Source organism: Embiotoca jacksoni, unplaced genomic scaffold, assembly GCF_022577435.1.
Source record: "Embiotoca jacksoni isolate LCO1_2020_lvr unplaced genomic scaffold, fEmbJac1.0.p SCAF_1, whole genome shotgun sequence".
Classification (NCBI taxonomy): Eukaryota; Metazoa; Chordata; class Actinopteri; family Embiotocidae; genus Embiotoca; species Embiotoca jacksoni.
In genome coordinates, this window is record NW_027185229.1 from 5,971,913 (window position 1) to 5,997,497 (window position 25,585).

The following is a 25,585-nucleotide window of genomic DNA, read 5'->3' on the forward strand; positions in this document are numbered from 1 at the left end:
CACGCGGTGACGTGTCAGTTTGTTTACAGCGTGTCCCTATGCTGCAGCGGCGCGAACATGGCTGCGGATATAACTTTACTTTTTAAAGCCAGTGTCAAGACTGTCAAAACCAGGAACAAAGCCATAGGAATAGGCTTCGACTCCCCCAAAGATGAAATCTTCAAGCGAAGCAGACCAAAGAGTGGCTTCTCTCCGAAGGCGAAAGAGGTGGTGAGTGTTCACTCAAGCTAGCTTTAGCTAACTATGCTAGCAGCACCGTGACAACCATTCTTTACATTAAGCAGCAGCTTTAGATATGCACTATTTTAATGACACTGTCGCTCCTGCTGTACTGTAGAAGCAGCAGCAGACTATGATACGTCTGCAATAGGACAGACAATAGCTGTCAAACTGAAAGTCCTTGATAGTGTGTACTAGCTGTTTACTATTAACAAGGCCTCTCAGCAGCATGTATACAATTTTACTGAATGCAGCATGACCTTAAATAAGATGCAGGGGTGGACGTTATGGATACAAATGTTTTAGCACAGTATGTGTAACCTTTTAAGATGATTTGTTTTGAGTGTTGTTGTTTTTTTTCCACAAGCAACTGATAAACGAATTATTTTTCAAATAATCCCGTAAGTAGCCATGTATTGTTAACTTTGTGAAGATCTTCGTCATATCCAAGAAGCAGTTTCACACATTATGACGAACATGGTGCTATAATTCACTGACTCAGAACTTTATTTCTCCTTGTGAATGTTATTTACAACTCCTTAAAAAAGAAACGACTATGACTGTTACCTCAGCCATTACCTTGTCAGTTGTATCGGGGTGTAAATTTTAGTTAGCAAGGGTGATGGCTTTAGATCAGAAGACCTTGTTGCCGTTTAGTCTTCGAGGATAACTTTAGTTGCCCCTCGTAGCACATATTTATACATATTTTTCTGCTGACTCAATGTCACTCGCTGTGTTGTGCTGCTTGTTTGTGTAACCTCTTTCAGGACCTACTCAGCTTGGTGGCATTCTTGTGGGTACCCAGCATATGCCAAATTGAAGAAAAAAAACATTATTTTAAGGTTATACGTCTCTGAAAGGACTCTGGCCAGCCAATCTGTCGAAGTTTTAAAATCCAGCAAAATGTGCGCGTATAACGGCCAGCAGTTATGTTATTTGCAAGTCAGTAAATGTGGACCAAACACTGCGTTATCACTTCAGTCAATCTATTTGTAAAGATAAATCCCTTTCAAAATGTCATCTGGACAGAGAAATAAAGATGAAATGAAATAACAACTTCAAAATGACTTGAACTTCAGTGAGACATGTAGGAATGTTGAAATCCTGTTTAATGCGGGTAGGTCACAATAAGTGGCTGCTCTGCTTGAGATTGAGGCAGACAAAAGCTAAGTTGTTTGAAAAAAATTAAATAAAATCACAGTGGGCCAACTGGCCAGACTCTGCAATTTTGAACCCAAAATACTTTAATTCCAACTGCTGAATCTTACTGTGCCGTCAACACTGACAGGGTTGGACTCTGAATTGACCCCGAAAATTTGCCCAATGTGATCTGGACTTTAGGCAGCAGTAAGCTGAAAATTTACTGAGAAAAGTCATCACCCAAACACTGAGCAGACATGGCAGGTTCTCTTGTGATGCTCCAAACTACTTAAAACAGGGGTACATTCTTTTACTAATCTTCATTTAATTGTAATTTTACGCAAGCCTAAATTAATGGTGTAAAAAAAAAAAATTTGTTTCAAACTTCTTGTCATGAGACACGGACTTCAAAAACCTGGCATGGAAGGTAACATTGGCATTTAATTAGCTCAGAAAACTTCACAAAAAAACATCTTTGATTTTATTCTTCCATAGAGGCACAGAACCATCATCTATGGTTGGCAGTAAGAGATGGATCACTGGCAAGTAAAATGCTTCGCTCCGTGTCATGAGTATCACTTGTACAGCCAGAAGTCCTTGGCATGACATGAATATCATGAACACAAACCTCTTCAAAGGTACCTTGAAGAACCACTTTACGTTTCCCTAGGGGAGTTGGGGCTTTAAGTTGTACCTGATGTCTCCAACCATCAGTCTGAGGCAAACATGAGCCCAGTTGCAGCAGCTTTGCACAAGCAGGTTTTTGTTATGTTCTCTTGTATTGATATTAGAAATGGTGGTTTAATAAAAGAGCTGCTGTGGACTCAAAAGAAACCCGAACCTGTCCTGTGGTGCCTGCCCCCCCCCCCCCCCCCCCCCCCCTACTGCTGTGTCCTTTGCGCTGCAGATATCATCTCGGACCATCTCGCTGAGGCAGTTTTTGTAGCAATTGAAATTGTGAGTTTGGAATGTCCTGACTGCGTACAGTTATGTCGCGGTTTTCACCCACATCTCCCCCAACTCAACTATCCATTCCTTTCTCTATACAGCTTGACATAGGCAGCATTTTTTGCAAAAGTCGCCTCTTCCCATGTATGATTCCATAAACATGCTGCAATAACATTTTCTTTCGGCTCTCGAACAATTTCTAGGGAAAGCCGATCCTCCCAAGAGCCAGTGATTAAAGGTGCAAGATCAAAACAGAGAAAATATTAAATTAGGTCCCCAGTAACAATGTTGACGGCCGGCACCTAATGCACAACAGATGTGGGTGCCCTTCAAGACGTGCATAACTCTCCCACTAACTCTCCCTCCCAAGTTCCCATTGAAGCTTCACAAAAATAGAAAGAAAACATCAAAGTTGACAAATACACAGTGGTCCTGTGAGACTTTTTTCCACTCAAAAATCAGCACAGTGAGAAAGGAAACGTTGCTTTTTTCAAGGCGATACAAAAAAGGTTTGATTGACTAATAAGAGGGCCAGTGTTTGGTCAGGGGAATCTTCTACTTCATAGGGGTTGGTTTTTGGGCGCTGTGATCTTCGTTTCACCGCTCACCTCGTCACTCTCCGCAGCATGCTGCCCTTCTCAAGTTTAAATGGAAGAGGTCACTCTAAAATTGTTAAATTGGGTGTAGAAAATAGTGCTTGGCTCCACGCTGTGCCCTTAGTATTGGTATTCCAAAATTGGCTCCTTCTCAGTGTTTTCTTTGCAACTCTCAAAAGTGCGGCCATCAGCCAGCTCTTAAAAGTACGCTGTGTTGTTAAAGCGGCTCTTCCCTGTGAAAACTTCAGATTGAAATTGTATAGTCGTGTATTTTCACAGCATCTAGTTGGATTTTTAAGATTCTATGACAATTCCGTTTCCAACTCTGAAGTGTTTTTTAAACATGTAAAATGTCATTTAAAGTAAATATGAGACGCTTTAAATTAAATCATCCCACACAAGGTCAGACTGTGAGCATGACATTTAAATATTTTATCAAGAGGATCAGTAAAGGTGCAAATTTCAAACTTGGAGACCAAACTTTAACATTAGTTTATTGGGATAACTTTATGATCCTACGGCGGTTGTCATACAGATGAAAGTGGAAATGCACTTGGGGGATTTTTTTTTTTTTTTTTTTTTTTGTGTGTCTTTAACAGGTCATGGGTAGATGGTGTACAGCTGCAGCAGCAGCACAACAGCAATGACATTTATGAGATGTTTAGGAAATATGGTGCACAAGTATTGACTTATTTGCCAGTCTTTCTTTTTCTGTAAAAGCTATTGTTGACCAAGTGAAAGTATTTATGATAAAATCACACACGGTACTATACTATACTATACTATACTATAGTTACATTTTCCCTTGCTCAATATTTCTGAAATAGCTTTACAGAAGTACAGTATATAGAGAGACTAAGGAAAAGTAATCGTATGGAGGAAAAAAAAAAAAAAGGCAAAATTAAGGCTTGTATCGTCTCATTGAAGACTCAGTTTTTTCGGAACTGTGGAAATGTGTAATCTATTGTTTGACATTAAGTTATAATTTTCATCACGTTACACAATATACTGGTGCAAATGCTCACATACAGCTGTCTAAGCCACGTCCGCGCCGAGCGATTTGCAGGGATCTCCCCGAGATGAACGGTGCTGCTAAATGCTCTCTTTACCAGTTGGCCTAATCTCTCCTTTGTTTTCCCATGAAAGCCGCGCAAATTGAATTTTGAGGCATCTCCTGGCAGAACTGTGACCACTAGACCTGATTATGTTTCGCTTCATGTAGCAAAGAGGTTTTTTTTTTTTTTAATGATTTGCAATGATTTGAAAAAGTTAAATTTAGATTTGCAGATGTTTGTCAAACTGTAAATCAAGAGATGAACACCAGATATATTGCAGACTAAATCTGTTCAAGCTAAATAAAAGTAGTGTCAAGCTCAATTGTTGAAGGCTCAATTTATGCATTTAAACATGCAGCGAGACTGAAGCAACAGCTGTGGACACTTTTTAAAGAATGTTGTAAGGCCTTGTCATTAGACAAATCTTAGTTATTGTGATTTACAATCGCTGTAATACTCGCAATATAAATAACAGCAGGCTGCATACTTGACCCTGACACTCCAAAATACAGATTCTGAACCGCGAACTATAACGGATGTGAACTCATCTGCTTAAACCGATGACCGCTCTAAATGGCACCAGTGTGCCTCTTGTTATAGATTAAGATGTTGGAATAAGTCATGGGGTATTGATTATGCATTGTCATTTTACATTGATACTGAACGTGAAACTAAGGCAGATAATGCTATTTAGATAACAGTAAACAGATTGTTTTGGCTTTTCAGTTGTGGTTGTTCATCCACAGTGTACAAAAGAGTGTTTTTTTTTTTTAAGGCAGAAGTCAACAGAAGAGTTTGTTAGCTGCCTTTGAGGTGAGGACTGTTTATATGACTCTGCTTTTAAGGGTCTTTGAGTATCCAAGCATTGTTCGAATTTGTCATCCACTCAGCTGAAAAGTCAAGGTTTTTTCCAGGCACTTTCCAGGCATTCCTCAAATTATATGGCTTCATTGAAATCAGTCAGACTGTTTCGTTTTTGACACGCACTGCCTTGTGGTTTTTGTCTCTGTGGAACGTCTTTATTCCTCCGTCTTCACTTTTTGAGAAGCAATTTTGAATCAAGTGAGAAGCGTTTTTTTGTTCAGAAGTTACCTTACAGATTTAGCAATTTATAATCTATGATGGACTTAAGTAAAGTTATTATATCACCATCTGTTTGATGAAATTAATATTCTACAGCATGACAAGAAATGATGAGGATTGTTAGTTGTCCTGGATCTCCCTTAAATGTCTTTGTCATTGTCAGATCATGACTTTTGGAAAGTGTAGTTTTGGGGATTTTTGTGTTTTGTTTTTTTTTTAAAGCTACTTTATGAAGCATCTCAAGTCTAGCATCAGTTGTTAAGCTCATTAACATAAATTATTGTATATTCTGCTGCATATTTTCATAATTAAAATATTCATACGACTTAATTCTGATATTTAAAGTAGGTAAACCTTTCTATTTTTTATCTTTCCTATGTTTAAAGTGGGTGAAATAAAGATGACTGCTGGGCTGAAACAAACATGGCCTTGCGTGCACACGCAAATCACACATATTCAAATTCCCAGACCGAAATAAAAACAGTATATTGGCAAAGCTTTGAAAAACGGCTTCCGAGTGTAAATCCAAGGTGTGTTTGCATTTGCAATTTTGGATTTTACACCTTAAAAGAGGAAGTGAGTCTTAATAGGAGGAGTAGGGCTGTTAGAGCAAGTCAGGTGATGTATATTGCGGTAATACAAACAGCATGCCGGTGAGTATGACTCGAGTAGAAGAAGACTCCAGAAAACATGACTGTCAGAAATGTTCTTATTATTTAAAAATATATAGCAGAAATCAAAAATAATACATGATCACATTCCCCAAAGAATCCCAGTACAAACTGATACATCGCTCGTATTGGCATGTAAGTCATCTGTAAACTGGAACACTTCTGACACAAATGTTTGTTTTCCATTTATAAATAACTGCTCAGTTGATTTGCTTTTGAATTAATGTCACCCGCCTTTCACATAGTCAGCGCTGCCTTTCTGTTTGTTCATTTATTTTGTCTCCTGTGGAGTTTTTTTTTTGTTGTTGTTGGTTAAATGTGAAAGCCTCACCCTTCACATCTGTTTCATATGAAATTGATTGTTGTAATGTGATTGCCTGAAAATGCAGCAATGGAGTTTCCATTGAAATTGGTCCAAAGCAGACTACAAGATCTTTTCTCAGTGGTGATGTCACCATCTCGGTCCCCCTCGCTGAGCTCTGGCAGCAGGACAGTCACAGGTATACAAGAGATGATCTGGCTTGTTAAATTCTTTCTGTCTGTTGCGAATGGGAGAGGATTTGGAAATGTGACACAGCATACGTGCAACATACACTGTTCCTCAGTGTTGCAAAAGCTCTAATATTTGATTGAAGGGCAGTTTGCTTGACATTTTATATCCACGCTTGATCTGACCTACATGAAAAAAAACACCCAAGATTCTATGCAAGAAGCGCTTAGCACATCTTTGAATCTAAATAGAGCATCTACTAAAAATCCTACACATTAATTAAACTTTAGCACATGTAAAAAAAAAAAAAAAAAGTAAAAGACCCTGTTCATCACTCCTCTTAAAAGCTTTGTTTCACTGCTTTTGGTTTGTTTACAGATCTGACTAAAGCACTCTAACTGTGACTAGACATGAGAAGAGAAAACTCATCCCATTAGAGAGTCAGACATAAACATGATAATAAAGTCAACATGTGGCACCGTGCTCTCCACTGAAGCATCCTCTCTGTATCAGGCCTACATACCTAAACATAACATAACGTGGCGTCAGTATGGATAGCCCACGGTCAGGACACACAGGGACTTAAACCAAAGCAGGGCAGACATCATCGAATTCTGTCAGTTACCTGGATTTAACAAAACAAAGAGCCATCCAAGCTCTTTAGAAATCTGCTAGCTAAGCCTTTTCCCTTTTCTTCCTCATAATAATCCCCCCTGATGGTTTGTTTGGGCTCAGTCAGGGCTGGAGGGAAGCAGGGGGAAGGAGAAAGTGAGGAGGTAAAGTGGGGGTCTTTGATGATGACGAGATTAGATATAGCCCGGCAGACTGTCTCCTCCTGCCCTCGCTGCGAGCTCTGCCTCACACACACACCTATGGCAGCTGCACACACACACACACACACACACACACACACACACACACACACACACACACGGTGAGCCGCATGCACAGGCTACCCCCTTCCTCATTGTTGAGGAATTACTTGCTCTTTAAGGTCTTAAGTTACAAGAGCAATTGATCCCTCTGACCCCCTGCAAACCCTTGAGGTTGTGCTGGGAATCTGAGCTCCAATGTATACACACAGGAGACAGCTCAACCCCCAAAGCAGCAGTCTTGACACTCCCTGGCACACCCACAATATGGCACGGCAGGGCACAGCACAGCACAGCACTCTTTTTCCCTGATTCAGCATGTTCCACTGCTGTGGTTTTAGCACTACCTGCTGGTCAGAATAGTGTAGTACCATGAACAGAGAAAACAGTTTATTGTAAAATATAAATTAGTCATGTCATCTGAGAGTTTATATTTTCCACCTTGAGGCAGGCCACTGAGAGCATTACTGAAACTCCAAAAAGTGCTTCCACAGTGGTTTTCCTGACTTATAAATAACCATTTTTCAACAAGAACTGGTTCTGCTTAAATAAATGGAGAGTCAAACGCAAAGATTATGACATAAATCAATGATTGATGCTGCCTCTATTGCACTAAAAGGACCAGGCTAAGTTGCAAAAATATACAATTCAAATATATTGACAGAAACCCCAGTGATGCCAAAAAATTTTTTTATCTATCCAGTCAACAGTCCAAATCCCAAAATTACTCTTGGCTTTTATCATTGAAAATATGCACATTACTTTAAAAAAAAAAACCCTCATCAAATTATTTATCCAAACAGCTTTAATTCACAAATTATTTCAGCTCTAATATCATTCATATCTTGTGTGCTTTATCTTTGAGGTGAGACAAAAACCGTTTACCTCACGTGTTTCAGTCAAAACGACCCCTAAAAATCATGAGACACAAACTACAAAGTCACAACAAACAATGTTTAAGCAGGTTTCAGTAAAAAAAAAAAAAAAAAAAAAAAAAAGCAAGAATACATTTGTCACATCCCCTCTAAAAGATCCTGTCTGCATGCTTTGTTTAATTACAAAAGAAACCTCTAAGTTCATTAAAACAATTAACGTCTTGCTACATAACTGATCGTTTTTTGACTTTGAACCATCAAAAAAGTTCTGTTCTCCGTGAACTCCCCTCTGAGTTCGACTGCACTGAACAACAATTAACTCTTGACCTCAAATAATTGTATTATTACAAGGGTCTGCTTGCTCACGCAGCCCTGGCCTGCGTTAGCATGTCTCCCACAGCAGTGCCATACATCACTGAGGTAGCTTCTGAACCAGAAGAACTTCTCGGCCTCTAACAAATTGCCCCTTTCTGTTTATCTTGACACCTCTCTGCGTTAAAAAACTTGTCATTTCTCAAACGTCAGCTGAAATGTAAAACACGGCTCCAGGTCACCATGACGCTCGCAGCGAATGTTTAGAGACATTATTAGACGGCTGGTGCCAGCCAGGTGACTCTTTACAGCCGAGGCAATTTGATAATTGAGGTTGTTAGAGTGAAAAGGCTGAAGGCTGAAGACAGCGTCGTTATGCTATCAAAATAATCCCCTGCGCTCGCTGTCACAGTCACACTCATTGTCATTTTTTTCCAATCCTGGACTTGTCTGTTTTCTGTCTTCTTGTGGATCCAACAGAGCCCACTGTGTGTGTATTCACACACTCTGCCAGCACAGCTCTGTGGACAGGGAAGCAATTTGGCCTTTTTTAATATTTGACCGAATTATAGGAGCAAATATTGGATTGAACCGAGTTTCCTCTGGTTTCCCTGCGTGCACGCACACACTTGGACATTTTCTGGGTGATAAATAGTGACATATCATGAAAGCGTATTAGGGATTGCTCTGTCAGCGCTCTGTATGCAGCAGCTCATGGTTTTATTTACGAGATGTTTGACGAGGAAATTGCAGGTTTGATTTTTGTATGTCCAGGAGTTGATGAATTGTCAAAAGTAAATATTGAAATTTCACAGAGCTAGACAGACATTGGTCCCCTGTCACATTTACTAAATATTAAGTTATACATTTACTCTGGCTCCATCTGAATGTAGTCGGGAGAAAATAGTTTCCTGATACGTGTCTAAAACCTCTTTCTCAAACTGTGTTGACAGGGTTAACACATTTAAAGGCGCGAGCGAGGGATAGCATTTAAAGGGGCTCATTGACGTGAAAGTAATGAAGTGGAGTAATGTATCTTCTCACTTTATCTTCGCAGATCACGAACATCACCAAGCTCAAAGACTTTCTGCTACAACACAGAAAAGATTATGTGAGCGCCGGAAGGTAAGTCTCTCCAAACGGCCCCAGTAATCAACGCAATCAACAACAGCACCGGAAAAACCCTTAGAGGTCGCCGGCTGCAGACGGGACAGACTTTGATTCTGACAAAATTCACAGAGGGTCAGGGTTATTTGATGGCACCTTCAATTATGTCCTCGGTGTGTGCGTCTGTCTGTCTGTCTGGCTGGCTGCTGGCACAAGGTCAGCAGCGAGTAGGGTGGTCTGTAGTGGCAGGCTCCAGTCTAATTGTCTGGAATAATTGAGCTGCAACCAAGTGGGGAACAAATCACGCCCAGGGACTAATCCAGGCCTTCCTCTTCTGAAGGCCCCTCTGTGTTTAGTAGGTGTGGGTCTGTGGAGTCGCCCATGTTGTGCAAGATTTGTCGATAAAGCCTCAACATTAAGTTAACATTAGAGATGTGGGTGGAATGCAGGAGTGTTAAGTGGTGGGAAAATCCGTTGGTGTGTGTGTGTGCAGATCTCGTATACAAAGGTATACGAGATCTGCACACAATCTTTTAGCTTTCTGTCAAACAGTTTCTCTCTTAACGTCCTTTTCCTGGAATAATATTTATGGATTACAGATTATAACTGAATTAGTTTAGCTGGTCGTTATTGTAGCTCAAGTATGGCTGAAGTTAAAGTTAAAAAAAAACCTGATTGATTGTGCCTTAAAATAGAAAATAATACAATGCAATACAGTGTAATTGTTATAATATAATAGTATCTTAAACAAACATAAGATCATCTTGTTCAGCTTCATGTCTTTCCTTTTATCGCTTTTTTTATTTAGAGGATTTTTTTTTTTTTTTCATTGTCAACTCACCTAACAATCAGTTGTAATGTAGCATTTCCAGGAAAAAAAAAATGTTGTACAACAAAGAGCCCAAAACCCCAAAAGATACATAAAAAGACTAAAAAGCCTTTATTGTCAGTGTATTGTGCAAAAAATACAGTGGAATTAGACTTTATGCTTGAATTAGCCGTCTTAAACCAATAATTCAAATTCCAATCTGACCAATCGAAATCCACCTTTACAGCAGAATAAATCACTGCTTTCTGTGTGCCAGGGCCTCCGGTGTTTCCGTCAGCTCTGTGTCATCAGCTGAGCAGAAGGATTGAGTCTTAGAAGTCCATCAGAGTGTGACATTAATTCTCACCTGACAGGAAGGAAGTCGTGTGTTTGGATTTGTACTCGTGGGTCCTTTCTACTGTGTGGGAAATTCAGTTGTCCTCCGTGTTCAGGTTTCCTCAAAGAAGTTTAATTTCCACTCATAGAGCTAAAACGTGAGGCTCAGGTGAAGGAGAAACTCTGCTTAAATGTGTAAGAAGGGTTTAATATTTAATGGTCAATGTGCCTCTGCTTGACATGAATGAAGGTTAAAACTACACATGAAAATGCAGAAGGAGGAAGGACATTAACACCACATTGACCAAGTTTGACTCGATAGTATTTAAGTTCCGATGTATTTGTCAGGGTAACTTGAATGTATTGTAGGTAAAAGTAGTTTAAACTGTGTGTTCCTGTGTGTTTTATAGTCTAATTTCATCAGATCTTACCCGCATGACGGACAGTGAACGAGACCAGATCGACCAGGACGCTCAAATCTTCATGAGGACCTGTTCTGAAGCAATCAAGCAGCTACGCAACGAAGGTTTGTATTACTGTGCAACTCAAATGTTATTGGAAATAAAAACTTGTACTAACAGGAGATGCTGGTTTGAGTTCTTATCTTTAACGTGAAAGTGTTCCTGTTTTCACATCAGCGGGGAAACGGGTGACGTCAGCTCAGATAAAGGAACACAGGGGTGCAGTGCTGGACCTGGTTGAAACATATCTGAAAGGTGAGTTTATGCAATCAATTACAATTCAGACTGAACTGCACCGAGTCCTCTATGGACCTTTTAATGTGTCCTTATTTAAGCAAATTTTTTTGGTTGGCAATTTTTTTTTTCATGGTGCATCTGAAATCACTGAATCTATATTTCAGCAAACATACCTCCATGGTGATATCGTGTGTATCTTTGTGTTTGTAAGGAGTATGCAAGCTGTACTCTGAGCAGAGAGCAATTAGAGTCAAGAGGATGGTGGACAAGAAGAGGCTGTGAGTATCTGCACACCTCATTCACATAATATTACTCATCCTCATTTTAAGACTGTTGAAAATATTGTGCTCTGTGGTTTCAGATCAAGACTGGTTCCAGAGCACCAGATTCGAGTAGAGAAACCAGTGGAAGTGGAGCCCACAGAGGAGAAGATTGTCAAGGAGGAAAGTTCTGGTAAGTTAGTGAGTCTCCGGAGACGTTGGGCTTCTTTTTCTGGGAAAGCACAAAGACCGAAAAAAAGCGGCCCTGCTGTGGTATATTTAGTGGCTGTGAAGTACGCTTTGCTGGTTTGGTTATTTTTGGTATTTTCCTATTTTTGTCTCATAATGTGCACTTAAATTTGCGCGCTGTGCCAAGACATTGTGTTTAAGTGCAGCACCATTACACATGATGATCAATACAGAGCACTTTGTTTAAATCATAATCAATAACTTCTAATTCTCCAACTTTGTGATCGTAATCCAGACGTTTCGATCAATCTTCAACATGCAGGATACACCTGACCGTTCACACAATTCACAGTAAAACATCAGAAAATAAATAAATCTTCACAGTGGTGTCAATTAACATTTTCAAAACCATCCTCATTCATATCTTCAACCAAAGTAAACTATGTCTCTTGTTATGCAATGCCTGAGAGTATTTTCAACTTAAATACACTTTTACTGGCAACAGTAACATTACATTTTGAGTCTTTAAATGTATTTTTAATGACATTATAAGCATTACAGGTGTATTATTATGATACAAATTTTAACTAAGTTCAATAGTAGTCAGTCAAAGCAAATTTATTGCCATTATCATGTCAACTGTATTTTTATATGATCATGAAAACTGCTTAAAGACAATATTGTCTTGGTCTTAATAAACAAGATAAGGTTTAAAACTTAGTAAATGGCTGAAATGTGAATGAAAAATGAGAGGGCTTTTAATTTTAAATGGATAAAGGAAGTCACAACACTTGGCTGACCAGTGGTGTAATTTTCTCACTCAGTCAATCAGTGACAAACTTAATCATTTATAAGGCTGAGTCCGCTGTTACAGTCCTCCCAACAAACTGGAGGCACCAGAAGCCATTTTAAAACTTCACCTCTGTTCTACTCATTATCATTTAATTGCACATAATAGCAGTTATATTTGTCAAAGCAAAAACAGACTATGCTTAATGCTCTTAAATTCATCGTGACAAAATGTAAATAGCCCATCTAATTAAATCCAACTAAATTACTATTTAGGATTATATTTTCCCTTTTTCAATAGATGGATTGTTGGGGGTTTTGCAGTATATAAAAAGTATGGCTTTTTAATTAGTCTCTTTTCCTTTCTGTAGAGAAGTGTGTGTCAGAGGTCCTGGATGAGCCTGTTGACCTGTGGGAGGAGGGCCGAATGGAGGACGAGCTCTCACCTGAGGAGATCCAGATGGTGTGGCACCCCAGAAACCATTATTCATGTTATGGAGTATACTGAATATGTACAGTAGATCTGTATGATTCACATGAGTGTCACAGGTATACAGCTATACTTGGATGATGTCTCAATGCACAGGGACTCTGGTCATTTCTTCACTGAGGAGGTTTGTCAGAACTGAATTTGTAGAGAGGCAAATAGCCGAAGAATTTTGACTAGTGATTTATTTGTCATCACAAAAACGGCTTACTGGCATTGCCAGATAAAAACCTATGAAGGTTTACAGCTCAGTAATTGCAACATATCCTGAAATATTCTGATGCATCGCTTATGAAGATGTTACAATGTTCTGTTTTTGTCTAGTTTGAGCAGGAGAACCAGAGGTTGATCAGCGAGATGAACAACCTGGTGGATGAAGTGAGGTGAGTCTCCATCAGGTTCCTTTTTTTTTTTTTTTTTACTAAGTCTGCCCTGAACAACATGACTCTTACCAGGGAAGGTCAGTAATTTACTTCTGTTCACACAAGCTCTGTGATTAAGTCATGTGAATCGTGGCACTATTTATACTGTCACTTGTCCTTTCACCATTGACATGGTCATGGTGATTGAAGTGCCAGGTGAGCAAGACAACAATTATTCGTGAAGCCAGATGTCGATCCAGACAGGATTAAAATGACCCACACACGTTTGTCAGCAGATGACATTATTACTGTGGGAGCCACAGAAAATCACAGTCATGTTTGTTCCAGATGGAACAAACCTCAGGTGAAAATCATCAAACACCAGACTAATGCTGCTAATACTGATGCCATCTGGAAGGGCTTATACATGCCTGTCACACTGTTTTCACATGATGTGTCATGCTTACTTTTTGTGCCCACCAGGCAAATCGAGGGGAAGGTGGTGGAGATCTCGCGACTTCAGGAGATCTTTGCTGAGAAAGTGCTGCATCAGGTGAGCTGAGTTCATTCTGTTTTAATCAATCAGTCACTTAGACGTGTTTTAAGAAGAGGTTGTACATAAACTGATACTCATTTCACTTTCTGTGACAGGAAACGGAGATAGACAGTATTCATCAGCTGGTTGTGGGCGCAACAGAGAACGTCAAAGAAGGCAATGAGGATATACGAGAGGTACCATTCACCAGCTGAAAAAGAAATACCTGCACTTTCTTTTGGTTGGTGTCAATAAGCGCAGTCGTTTAAATGTAATTCTGTTTCCTCCTTTCACAAGGCCATCAAAAACAATGCTGGCTTCCGGGTATGGATCCTCTTCTTCCTCGTTATGTGCTCTTTCTCTCTCCTCTTCCTGGACTGGTATGACAGTTAACACAGCTGCCACCGTGGACTCTGTAGGACAGGAAACTGTTTGGACCTGGTACACATTGGTTATCTCATAAAGGAGTGATGACAACACTGAGACAGAATGTACAGGTGACTGTGCTGGACCTGGTGGACAACTTGTTCCTCATGAAGATCGTGCGTCTTCAAGTGGTGCCGGCACTTTATTCTTCCTTCATGCTTTCTGTTATTCTTTGTCCAGTGCTCTCAGGGGTGCTCTAATGTATAAATGCACTTCTGTGGAGCACTTTGTCTGGATACACAGTCAGTCACTCTCTACCACTAAAGGAGTGATAATGGTTTGATTGGCACCAACTGCTTCTGTAAAACTGGCTGAAAAGAAAAACGGATTTTGGTTTCTGCTGATTCCTTTTGGAACCAACTTTAATGTACTTCTATCTTGTCATTGTGGTCCCATGTATGTAATTAGACTCTAGATTTATCGCTCACTGATAAATTGAAATTATACTTCACTCTCAAATGCTGACAATGTTTTGCTTTCCAGGCAAATATGAGCAGCAGAAAATGTTGACATATCTATGACAGAATAACACTAACAGTGACACACCACTTGCATTCAAGTAAAAGGAAGTAATGTACTCTTAACTGAATTTTGTATCTCCTTTCTTCAGTATATCATTTTATAACGGTTGAATCATTTCATATTTATGTCAGCACGTCGGATAACATCGAGAGCATCAGAAAGCCACAGCCCGTCTTGTCTGCTTCATGTCAGAGGAGAAAAGAAGCTGTTGACTCCTGAAATTTCTCCTAATCTGTTTATTAGGATTAACCTAGATTCGAGTGAGAGCACTTTGAAATTTTTTCTTTGATCTGAACTTGAGGGAACTGGAAGTATTAACTGTATTTATTTTGTGCACTGAGGGAGTTTGAGCAACACTGACCAGATTTACTCCTGAAATCACTCATGAAAATGTTGTTGTACATACACTATATGGATTCCACATGGACATCAGTGTGAAATGTGGGCACTTTATTTCAGTTTTTCATTGAACATTTTTATGTAGCAAATGCACTTTAATGGTAATCATTACATTGTTTGAAAAAGGTACATAATTTGTGACAGTTTAAGTTAAATGACAAATACAGAAAAAAGCAACAGGACAAGCATCTACTGTCAGATTGTTCCACTACATCAACCTAACTCTAGTATCTGTAATGGCTGCCAACGGCCATCTATGGTGGCGTTAATCAATGCGAAGCATTGCACAATACAGTGTCTTCACTAGCAATGCAAAAACATTCAATACAGTAGCATAAAAGTTATGCTATGAAAAATAACTAAGTCTTGTGAAGCCAGCAAAGAAAAGCATGTGGTGTTCACAGAGTTCAAATGAATGGAAACAATCATTAATGTCTGTTAAAAGACTTGATGAATCAAATACTGAAAACTCTTCAACAGCACTATATGCAGAGAGCAGAATGGGCTGACGCGAAACGACACAATTTAAAAAAAAAATTCCGCTGGTACGTTTCCTCAACATCATGACAGTAAAATATTTTGACACAAATGACCTCGATGGCAAATATGCTTCAAATGTTGCCGCTTCATTAAAAGTTTACCACTTGCCTGACCCTCGACAGGTCCGACATGCTCTATTAGTGCGTGAAGTATTGGAAAAGAAAAATATTCAAAGCAAACTGATTGTTATTAGTGTCGTGCGTGCATGTGCGTTAAAACAAGCGACGCAGACACGAGATGGTTCACAGTCATTTCACAATCGGAGTACTAAAATGTGTTCTGTTACATATGTGTATGTACAAAGACAGTGTGTGTGTGTGTGTGTGTGTCAGTGTTTGTGTGTCTGGCTTTTTCTACACATTTGCCACTGTTTTGAAGTGTAAATAAATAACAGTACATGCTATTCAAACAAACCAGGAATCCTCCCAACATTTAGGCTCACTTTTCTGAAACATGTTCAAAATCTCCCCAAATTTCCTGCTAGAGCACACATCAACTGACCAAACTACATCAACAAGGCAGCATAGCACCTCACACGAGAGAAGTTGATTTTTCCACAGAAAGCCACAGGACTCTGAGGTTTGCTTGAATGGCACAACCATATTTATTTCTCCGCAGAAGGGGGCGTCACCTCATGATCCCAGGTTGGTTAAGCCAGTTTCTGGGCAGTCTCCGTTTCCTGCTGGGTGACCTTCTCCTCAGACATGATGGTCATCCATGGTGATACTGACCGGGTGATGGTCTGCTTGGCTATGTTGTAGTGGTTGATGAGGGTAAAGAGACGACCGCGGCCCCCAGGGCCCTGAGGGGGGTAGTTGCCGTACAGCCCGGCCGGCATGCAGCGACCTTGCTGCTCCAGAAAGAGAAGATCAAACACACCAAGAGATGATAAATCATTCAGTCTGCACCGTGGGTAAGTAAACGGCAAAGAAAAATGACACAAAGTGTAATGAATTCTACGATGTAAACTGTGATTATGCTACTTGAGGAAATGGTTTAATCAATGCAAAGCAGCAGTGCAAAAGACCAAAATTTACATAAAAGCCAAACAAGAAAAACAAGTCTTAACATGAGCTAAACCTTATCTATACAAATGCCTGTAAAATGGATCAGAGTTATACATAAAATAAGACGATACTCATTAACCTCAGTGCTACAGGTTTTAAAATGAGACAATGCGACTTTTTCTGAACAGCAGCTATAAGTGACATTAGTGGAATAATGCAAAACTCTAATGTCAAGTATTAAGCTAAAACGTTATGCTACTGGAAAAGAAGCATCGGTGGAAAACGGCCAAAGTCAGCAAACTCGATTGCGTTTATTAACTAACCAACATTAGCCACCATCAGCTAGTAGTCAGACCAGACCAGACCAGAAAGACTGTATCAGCGAAAACACTCGGTGTTTGAATTGGACAGTGTTGGACAGATTGCTTATTAATTCCACTTTTTATCTGAATTTGGAAGAGTTTTTTTGTTTGTTTTTAATCATCAAAAGTTACATAATTTTACATGAATTTGTGGCAGCAGTAATATAATTAAAAATCACATACAAATAGACAATCATTCTACTAAAGATCAGGTCTACAGTGCAGAGAAAAAAATGCAGAAAAATTATGGACCAGTACATTTTTGGCTTCATTGCAACACATTGTAATATAAACACTAATATATTGTAACAGCCTGGTTGTAGTATCGGGTCTCTTATTGTATAATAAACCATAGAGTACTTTTTAAAATTGCTAAAAATGCTTTTACAACATAGACAACAGGCGAGTTATGGTAAAATTCTATTAATTTTGAGTTCTCAATAAAGATACAAAGAGAAAGAGACAATAGCAAAAGATTGGCATTGACCTAAACATGTTTACATCAGCCGCTGCCACAAACAGAGAGAGCTCGTAAGTGTTTACCGTGTAAACAAAGCTCTCTGGACAAGGCTGCTCATACTGGTAGACCTTGTAGACGACCAGGAACACCACACAAACCAGGAAAGCCAGGGCACAGATCACCAGCAAGGTCACCTAAAGGAGACGCACAACGACGTCATCGTCAGCACAAGACCTGTGGGACAGTTCAGTTAAAGGACGCCACAAAATGGACTGTGTTGATGAAAGGAAACGAGTGGGCAGAGTGGAACAGATTTCATTTTTAGATTATTACCTTTTTTTTTTTTTTAGGGTTGCTGTATTGAAATAAAAAATAATCTCCATGAAAGGGTGAGATGTATGCAAATACGTGGATGTACGTGTAACGGTGACAATGAGGGCCGGCAGGATTTTCTGCATGTCGTAACTGAATAAGCGGATGGCTTGTGTGACCATCTGTACATCCCAGCTCTCACCTCTCAGGGGAATTATGTAACAGCGACTGGTGTTTCAGGGTAGTGGGAGAGGAATAAGATAAGATGTGGGAGAAATGGACTCATTATTTCCCAAGATGTTCAACCTCAAAGGTGTGATCAAGTTATTTTTGAGTATGAGTGAATCTGTTACTTTGTTAAGTGCTCTTAGAGAAATTAGATATTTCAAAGCGATGACAGAGTAATACAGTAGTTCTGTATTTGTGTGATTATACAGATGCAACAGAGCAACCATCTGTTGTGCTGTTAGAAATCCGTTAGAAATCCGTATCATGTTTTTTTCTATTTATATAAATTATATACGTTATAATCTTCAGGATTTCGTGGGAGCGAGACGCCATGTATCCCAGAACTGCTGTGTTTGGCAAAGGTTTGATCAGACTGTTTAGTGTGCACCAGTGGGAATACAATGATATCCTTTTTATCGTCCTGGTTGAATCCTGCAGGTACAAAGCACAGCAACAGGAGCTTATGAAAGAGACCGTCGACGATAAAAGGCCAGCCTGCTGCATTTCAAAGCAGCGACCTGGGGATCCGAGGTGTGTTCTCGGAGACAGCGATGTCCCTCTCTGCCTTTGAGATGTAAGAGAACTAAAGCTGTGCTAAGGAAGCTTGACACACCTCTCAGAGACGGTTTCATTTGTTGATTTTGAACGATGAAGGGGAGAGTAGTGGAGTCTCCATGCAGCACAGGTATTGTGAAAGTGAAAAAGGAAGTCTTTTACTATTTTAGTCTCCCAACTACGATTGTGTTCTCACTTCTTAATTTTACAAAACCATATGTTTTAATCCCTCTGCAGGTGTGAACAGAGAAACACATCTGCCAGCCAGGTGGGCGTTTAGGAAGGTGGGAGAGATGCTGCCGTTTGGAGGCCATCGCCATGGCAGCAGCTGAATAAATGAGAGTTTCAGGGCGGGGTTAAGTGACTCATTGTGCATTAAGTCTCCCAGTGTCGCCTGAGAAGATGACAGGCGGCACAGGACATGAAGGAGACCTGAGCGAAGCCGCCTCAGAGTGTAAACTTGAATCGGAGAGGGAACATTACAATGGCTGTGATAAATGTCCTGAGCTGCAGGGAGGCAGCTGGCTGCTCCTCTGGCATATGCACGTGTGGGAGTGTGAGCAGATACTGGAAATGGGGTGATGTGTGAAACACAGATGGTGGCAGCAATAATGGTCTTACTTTGAGTCGCTCAGATACGCCTTCGATGATACTTATTGAGAACTCTGCAATTTTAGGAGACCGTAGCTTTCCCTTACTGCTCTCACCGTCATAATCTGCCTTTGTCTTCACCACCACCTGGTGGAAGGACATTACACAAACATTTACACATGAAAGAAGATCCAGTCATGTTGCAGTTTCTCAGAGGAAGTGAGACTTAAGAGAAGGAGGACTGGTAAAATTATTTGAATGTTTAAATATTGAGGAAATATATACGATACATATGTAATGATGAACATTGGTTATATCCCCCAAAAAATGTAGTTTTCATAACTGGACTAATTGACATGAGGTAAATACATTATTAAACACATTGGCCCCATAAAATCAATGTGGAACTATGAAATTAAGCATCTTACCTTATCTGGTGGCGGAAACTGGAGCTGACTGGCATCTAATGGTGTTATGAGAGGGATGGTGTCAAATCCGTCTTCAGAAGCCACCTTCCCGTTATTTTTCTCGCTGAAATTATTCCCCAGTTTAACCATTTTTCCCTGCACGAAAAAAAAAATAAACACCAACCTAAATGTAAGACATTATCGATCATCCTCCGCTGCTGTGTGATTACATTCATCGTTCGTGGAATCACAAATTTTGAATTATCTTTTTTTACACATGAAAACAGCGGTGCAATTTAAAGAAAACGAGGTGCACGGTGTGGGGCGCTTTGTGGGCCACGAGAAACCCCGTGAACCACAAAAGCGCATAAGATACACAAAGCTTCGACATCATAGGACTGATGCATCACCGGGGGGGAAAAAATGAAGAATTCTCCACATCCAAACACTTACCAGCTAAGCCGAGTCGCGTATTGAATCAGTATGCTTCTCTTGATGTGTTCACTTTATTGTCCCGGTGCTGCTGTGTGTGGGTTTTTTCTTTTAGGTGTGACGCAGCCGATTTGCGAGGAGCTGGTGCACAATATGGCCAGCTGGGTTTGTGCGCCGCGTTACCTCCGAGCTGGATGCTGCTGCTGGCGTCTGGCTGCACTGCAAGTGATGTAACGTCCTCTTCACATCCATCCAAACACAGAGGCAGGAAACCCAGGATCAGGTGCCCATCAGCAGCTCGGATTTAGAGTAACATGATTTTTAGGCGCAATTCTTTTTAGCATACAGTCCATAGTTATGCTGTCTCCTGCAAAATCAACAGATCTTTGCATTTATATTCTTTGTTAGGACAGATTTAGTGCAAGACATATGGAGATAAGCAGGCTGCGACATTGTAATAAAATTCTGTAAAAGTATTGATTTAGTGTTGTCTTCAAATATTAAAGCAAATACTGATTCTATCAGTATTTTCATGAAAAATTTAGAACTCAATATGCCAATGTAAGGACTATGGTTGTAGTCGTGAATGTCCAGATCATGTGAATCTGCAGCTTCCCTGGCTTCACAGAGCTTTTTCTAGTTTGAGCTCATTGTTTGGCTGTTCAGCTCACAGACTCCCTGTTTTTCTGTTACCTCACACTCCGTTTTGAGGTCGCAGCAGGTTACTGTTCCTTATATCAGCATTAAGATGACGTGTGAATGTTCACAGCCTGTTTTTGCTGCCCCTGAGTGGCCAGGAAATTTAGTTATTGCATTTTTAAAAGTATTTCTCTCTACAATATGAAGTATTTGATGTATTGACTTCCCACTTGGTCATACATATACAGTAATTTTCCAGATTTGCCATCAATCACTTTAAGTGACTTATCATGGACATGCAAATATATATGATTCCATTTGGAAGATACACAGAGTATATTCAAATAATCACAGTTATCTAGCATCATAAAATATATGATATTTATATGATACTTCATCCACTGGATTTCTTCATTATGTCCCCAGTAATGGGTGAAATGAAACTAGCATGTGGCTACATATTATCCAGTGGCTTGTTGCCAGGCTACCGTGTGTAAAATGGGGTTGGAGGAGGATACATAAATGATCAAGTCCTGCCTGGTAATCCATGTTGACAAGGAAGCAGTTGCAGAGAAAATTACAATGATCTCATCACATACTGAGATAGGAACCACATGTCTTTGGTGGACTGTTGACTGACTCGACCTGGTGGCCATATGGCAGCTGCAGAGGCTCCGTGTGGTGCTACTTGTGTCTGGATGAAGAGTTTTCTTATGAGTCTATAGTAAATAGTCATTAGCTATCACGTTTCCCCTCTGGGAGCTGCAGAGGTGAAGTCATGTGTTTTCTGAAAGGATATCCACTGTAGTGAGGAAGTGACTGTGCAGTAACAAAGCGTGATAGCTGACATTGCATACTTTATTCATTTGGATGTGAAATAGTACCTGAACTGGAGGGAGATGAGTATCGCACTGATGGTTCATAAAGCAAAACCCTTTAATTTCAGTGTTACACATTAAAAACCATTGATGTGATTATCAGTCTTAATGTAGTCAGAAATGTCATGGACATGGAAGTGTCACTCACCTCAGAGCCATGTGATCTACATCATAACTTTTAATCATACAAAGAGTTTCAATATGGTTTCCTTAAGATCTCGTCATAACCACATCTGTATGAAAAATGATATCGGCCCATCAATGCATGTGTTGCAGTGCAGCTGGACGGTAGATTCTTGTAATGCTTTAGCAGAGACGTAGTTTCAGCCTCTGCAGGGAGGTTCTCCATTAAATGAACTGTCTTGGCCTCAATACCTGCATGATGTCATTGTAATCTTAGCGGCCTACTGTGGAGGCTGATTCAAAGTTTTGCCTGGAAGAAACACGCAAAGCTTGTGACCAAATTAGACAGAAAAGTGGAAATCATATCTGATCAAGGAAAGCTGTTGTTGTTTATTTCCAGCTTTGATGCACTTTGAGTCTTTGGCAGCAGCAACAGTCGGGAGACGTGAGGCAAGGCTTTCTGCTGCAGTTGCTTTCTCATGAAAAAACACTAGAGGGAGACACCAGCTCGCAGACTTTATAACTGCACACTGTATGTTGTTACTCTGTGGCCATAATCCTCACTATACCCTGCAAAACTGTGAAGTTATGATCTAAACTCTGTTTTTCTTATAAACAGACTGAGCAAAAAGAGAGAAGTGGAATGACAACCGATTCATGACAGGTGAGCACACGTTTCCATTTGATTTTATTTATACTGTCCATTTAAATCTAATTTTCTGGGTGATTTGGATTAGTTAGACCAAAATCATATTAGCTACTGAGTTTTTCACAAGAACAGAAACAAAATGAGTGATTACTGAAGAGGGCAGTGTTGGAAGAAATATTCAGATCTTTTTACTGCAGTAAAAGTAGCCATACCACAATGTAGAAATACTCTGTCACAAGCAGAAGTTTTGCGTTAAAAAATGTACCTGAGTAAAAGTGCAAAAGTTTTAACATCAGAATACACAAAATGTAAATCTACTATTTTGGCATAATGTACTATATCATATTTGTATTCTATATAAAGATTTGGAGAGGTAAATAAAGTTTTATCTTAAACTCCATAATAATCTATTTATTGACTTTATTTTGTGTGATTAATATGAATCTTTAAAAATAAAAAGTAACTAAAGTTATCAAATGGACCAAAAGGATTGAAAGTATATGATTTGTCTTTGAACTGTGGTGGACTGTGACTAAACCATATATAGCACTGAAACTGCTGTTTCTTTAAAACCACTCTGTTCTTGGCTCCTCGCCCAGAAAGTTTATTTCCCATTTCCCATCCAGCCACATGGACTAAGCTCCACCACGCAGAGAGAAGAAGGACTTCCACCCAGAGAGCGGCAACTCGAGCAGCAGTCGGAACACAGGACCTCTATATTTGACCAGGGACTTTAACATCCATCACACCGTGAAGGACTTCCACCTCCCAGCAGATCTGTGACAGCCTGTCGGTCCTCGGAGAAGAGAGGTAGGATTTACACTCGTAAACTCAAAGTCAGGCAGCTTTCTGCCAGTCAGGTGCACTGTTATTCCTGCCAGTAAGCTGAGTGTTAAGTGTTAAGCGGTGTGAATACAATGTGTTTTTGTTTTAGGGTTTTCTTGTATTGATCTGCTGACTTTTGGACTTTATGTCACATGACTCATTGAATGTGCTGTGTCTGGTTTAAAGGTCCTGCTGCCATGCAGGAGCTATTGTCTGATGCATAAACACAAAGCCTCTTTTCATGAAGCTATAGTTCCCCCGCAGTTTGTGGTAGCTGTGATGTTCGGAGCTGTAAAGAAACTCTTCTCATTAATGATTTCTCTGATGAAGACTAACTGTAACAAGCAGGTCACTGAAAGTTGGCACACTTGAGATTTATTTTGCCCTTGAGGAAGAATTATTCACAGAGATTATAATGGTAAGAATGTTGGCAAGAACAATTAGGTTAAGACTGAAAGTTTGGTTTGTTGAACTTCTCCCAGCCAGCAGCAGTAACCAGCCTGTATAAACACACATTTACACAGAGAGACCGATACTCTGGTTGAATGAACGGGCACCAGAGTCAGCGATGTTGATGTAGTAATCCAAGTGAGCAGTTGTTGCTAGAAACTGCCTGCTTTGTTATTGTGGACAAACATGCACAGAGGCTGCATCATGTGGGCAGTCCTGCCGCTGAGGTTTCTGTAGGATTTTCTGGGAAGATGAGGTCACAGGGAGACACACCCAGAGGCTCTGGCTGTGAGCAGAAACAGGGCCAGGGGTGGAAGACATTCAACAGTGGCTTCGAGTGAGTCACTTGCTGGGAGGAAGCCGTAGAACTGTTGGAATTTCCATTCAGTTCAGAGCAGAAGAATTTTGTTCTGGATGTGATATTTAGACCGAAGCGTATGGCTTAACATGCATAGCAGGGTCAGTTCTCGTTCACATACAGAAACAGAAGCCGCATGACAGCTTCAACAAGATTTACAAAATGTTTTCCACAAATTATCATTTTGCTAGACATTTGGTTTTCCAAATATTGTACTGTCATCTAATCTCCTCAACACAAAATGCTGTATGCATATCTTTCATTAGGGAAATAATATATTGGCAATGAAATAGGGTTGGAATGTGTCCTATTTCCTCTTGGTCAAAAATATCAAGTTGGATAACATGTCAACTCTTTCTGGCGTCTCCTCTCCTGTCTTTTGAGTCACAATGAAGTTTTTCAATCGTACGATATTGTGTTTTCTGCCAGAGGGCTCTGTTTTGAGTTGGAGAAGTGCTGCAGGCTCAGATTTAGCAGTGTGGACGGACGTGGCTGAGCGGCTTGGCTGAGGCGGAAGTAGGGAGGGGGTGTTGAGTCAACACAGGACTGTGCCTCAGACTGGTCACTTCTGGTCTCATGCCTCTCAATGGACTGGCAGGGCCAGACTGAGATTGCAATCAGAGTTGCAGATTGGGGCAGACAGTTGTGATCTGGCTAAAATGAAATGAAAGTGAGTTGTGTATGTCTGGTTACTGGTTACTTATAATAAAATACAAGGTTGTATTGTGTTTCAAAAATGTACATATCTAGACTCTTCTCATACTGCTACATTTTCCTTTCATCTCCTGATCTGTAAATCACTCTTTTGCATTTTCCTGGCAGTAGAAATGCTTCATAACATGCAATAATGGAGAAAGGGCTCCCATCTGTCTGCAGAGCTATTGTCTCCATTCTGTGGCTTTGATCACTCACACCGCTCGCTGCTATGTTTATACATTGCATATTGCACGCAAAGACTTTTTTCAGCTGCACAGCTGTTAGTCACCCTGATCAACACATTTCAATAGGATATCGTTAATGCTCTGAGCGATGCAATGCACCCAACAGGTTTTAAACACACGCAAGTGCAATTCAAATCTTCTGAATAATGAATCCATTGTGATTTGTTCCTCACTGAACTATTTCTGAGCTATATTTTCACAAATGACATGCTTCCATGACTGATGCTTGTAACACAGCCCTTAACCAGAATGAAATGAATTACATCTGATGAATGATGATGGAGGAGCTGTTTGATTCCTGTGGTCGCTCTGACAAAGACGACACATTCTTATAGTGCACCAGTTTACTATTGATGTCAGGCCTCACTCCGCGATGGATCATGATAAACCTGATTGTCTGGACAACTGTGTCTTCCCAACTATTAGTTTGGTGTAAGAGATTATAACACTGTAGTCCCAAATCTTTTTGGTTTGTGACCCCTGAGCAGTCCATCCAAACTGTTTTAAGATCAGACCATGCTCACAAAATATTTTACGTTTGATAATTTAACAATATTTAGTTTTTGTTGATTGTTTATTCAAACAACCAATTATTGATAATTAAATTATTTAATTTAGTAAATGAATTTCATTTTATTCAAAATTCTTC

At 40.0% G+C, this 25,585-nt stretch overlaps 3 protein-coding genes across 3 annotated transcripts in view; 2 read left to right on the forward strand and 1 right to left on the reverse strand.

The window, feature by feature from the left end:
• Positions 1 to 19: 19 nt before the first annotated feature.
• Positions 20 to 14,709, forward strand: stx18 (syntaxin 18). The gene is made up of 11 exons (XM_069158239.1): positions 20 to 210; positions 9,319 to 9,386; positions 10,923 to 11,038; positions 11,151 to 11,228; positions 11,422 to 11,488; positions 11,572 to 11,663; positions 12,820 to 12,911; positions 13,260 to 13,318; positions 13,781 to 13,850; positions 13,949 to 14,029; positions 14,130 to 14,709. Exons 1-11 carry the CDS (start codon positions 58 to 60, stop codon positions 14,223 to 14,225), a joined length of 972 nt encoding a protein of 323 aa, XP_069014340.1. The 5' UTR covers positions 20 to 57; the 3' UTR covers positions 14,226 to 14,709.
• Positions 14,710 to 15,215: 506 nt separating this feature from the next.
• Positions 15,216 to 20,367, reverse strand: LOC138203401 (neuronal vesicle trafficking-associated protein 1-like). Its single transcript, XM_069158228.1, has 5 exons — positions 20,095 to 20,367; positions 19,663 to 19,797; positions 19,265 to 19,381; positions 17,632 to 17,742; positions 15,216 to 16,569 (listed from the first exon to the last, which is right to left on the reverse strand). Exons 2-5 carry the CDS (start codon positions 19,789 to 19,791, stop codon positions 16,369 to 16,371), a joined length of 558 nt encoding a protein of 185 aa, XP_069014329.1. The 5' UTR covers positions 19,792 to 19,797; positions 20,095 to 20,367; the 3' UTR covers positions 15,216 to 16,368.
• Positions 20,368 to 22,992: 2,625 nt separating this feature from the next.
• Positions 22,993 to 25,585, forward strand: part of tacc1 (transforming, acidic coiled-coil containing protein 1) — a 28,905-nt gene continuing 26,312 nt past the window's right edge. Inside the window, exon 1 of the mRNA XM_069158278.1 lies at positions 22,993 to 23,172. The gene's annotated coding sequence lies outside the window, so the exon portion shown is untranslated. The remainder of the gene's footprint in view (positions 23,173 to 25,585) is intronic.